At 44.1% G+C, this 1,772-nt stretch overlaps 1 protein-coding gene across 1 annotated transcript; it reads right to left on the minus strand.

Moving 5' to 3' along the window:
- Positions 1–1,093: 1,093 nt before the first annotated feature.
- LOC108293583 (60S ribosomal protein L32-like) lies at positions 1,094–1,551 on the minus strand. The gene has a single exon (XM_037733658.1). The coding sequence runs from the start codon at positions 1,499–1,501 to the stop codon at positions 1,094–1,096; it is 408 nt and encodes a 135-aa protein (XP_037589586.1). The 5' UTR covers positions 1,502–1,551.
- Between the last annotated feature and the right edge of the window lie 221 nt (positions 1,552–1,772).

A 1,772-nucleotide genomic window follows, 5' to 3' on the forward strand; every position in this document is an offset into this window, starting at 1 on the left:
AGTATTCTTTTTCTTAAAGAGATCCTCAATCAGGCCGTGCTCAGTGAGTCATGCCTGTAATCCCAGCGCTTGGGGAGGCAGAGGTGGGTAGATGACTTGAGGTCAGGAGTTCAAGACCAGCCTCGCCAACATGGTGAAACCCCATCTCTACTAAAAATACAAAAATTAGCTGGGCATTGTGGCGCGCACCTGTAATTCAAACTATTTGGGAGGCTGAGTCAGGAGAATAGCTTCAACCTAGGAAGCAGAGGTTGCAGTGAGCAGAGATCATGCCGCTGCGCTCCAGCCTAGATAACAGAGCTAGACTGAGTCTCAAAATAAATAAACAAACAAACAAAGAGATTCTCTATCAAATGAATTTAAGGCCCGCCAAACCTGTCTCCTCCCTGCTGCTGACTGCTATCTCTCACAGCTTCCATTAAATAGTTGTGAAGCGGAAGTTTTGCCCAGGATTTTGTTAGCATGTAGTCAGCAACTTCCTATTTTAAACTGCCCCTGCTTTTCTGCTAATAACTGCCTCTTTCTCTTTCTGGACCTCAGCTTCTTGCTTACTAGCTAAAAACCTTAAGGAAAACTGCCACATCGTCTAAAACCTGCTGCGTTGTCTACAGTTCTGAGTTACTTCCCCTGCCCTTCACCTATAAAACTGTGTACTTTTCTTAGCCAGGGTCCAGACTTTTGGATGTGAACCCTTCTGGGCCTGCCGGTGTAATAAATTATGTCCCTCCATTTCCCTGAGTGCCACTTGGGTTTCTGGTCAGGAAAAAATTTTCCACAACAGTTGCAAGATAATTTTTTTTAAGGTAAAATTATTCTCACCAAAAAGAAATAATAGTTTTGGTGATGTATAACATTTAATTTCTGGGATCATGTTTTTTTCTACAGAGAGAAAATCAATTGTATCTCTACCAGACAAAACAATTTGCATTTCTATTAACATGCACAGGGATCATTTCTACTGTAGCAGGAGTGTCCCCGAGAAACAGAGTTCTCGAACACCTAACGAATGGGGAAGGAAGGAGTTTATTATTATTTTTTTTTTTTTAAGGAAGATGCCAGTTTTATTTAAACACAAAATGTGCACCTAAGCTGTCTACTCATTTTCTTCATTGCACAGCCTGGCATTGGGGTTGGTGACTCTGAGGGCCAGCTGGGCAGCTCTTTCCACAATGGCTTTGCGGTTCTTGGAGGAAATATCGTGAGCGATCTCAGCACAGTAGGATTTGTTGCACATCAGCAGCACTTCCAGCTCCTTGACGTTGTGGACCAGGAACTTCCGGAAGCCACTGGGCGGCATGTGCTTTGTTTTCTTGTTGCTCCCATAACCAATGTTAGGCATCAAGATCTGGCCCTTGAACCTTCTACGAACCCTGTTGTCACTACCTCCGGGTTTCCGCCAGTTACGGTTAATTTTGACATACCGGTCTGACTGGTGCCGGATGAACTTCTTGGCTCTCTTTTTGACTATCTTGGGTTTCACAAGGGGTCTAAGGGCGGCCATGATGCCGAGGAGGAGATTGCTGCTACCTCCGTAGGCAGCGCCGAGGAAGAGGAGGAGTTTATTATTATTATTATGGCCGGGAGCCAGGCGATGACTTGTCTAAGTAACCCAGCATGTCTAACAAAGAGACGCTCTGCCTTTATATAGGCTTACACTCTAGATATTACACGTGAAAGAATCTTAGGTTTACAGTTCTAGTCTTGGGTTTACAGTTTTAGAAATCACGTATGAAAGGGTTTTGGGTTTACGGCTTTAGGAACTACAGGAGAAA

This window comes from Cebus imitator, unplaced genomic scaffold (assembly GCF_001604975.1).
Source record: "Cebus imitator isolate Cc_AM_T3 unplaced genomic scaffold, Cebus_imitator-1.0 Scaffold541, whole genome shotgun sequence".
NCBI lineage: Eukaryota > Metazoa > Chordata > Mammalia > Primates > Cebidae > Cebus > Cebus imitator.

What these genes read in the sequence shown, in the direction of transcription:
- LOC108293583 (XM_037733658.1), bottom strand. Translation starts at nt 1,501, where the DNA reads ATGGCCGCCCTTAGACCCCTTGTGAAACCCAAGATAGTCAAAAAGAGA.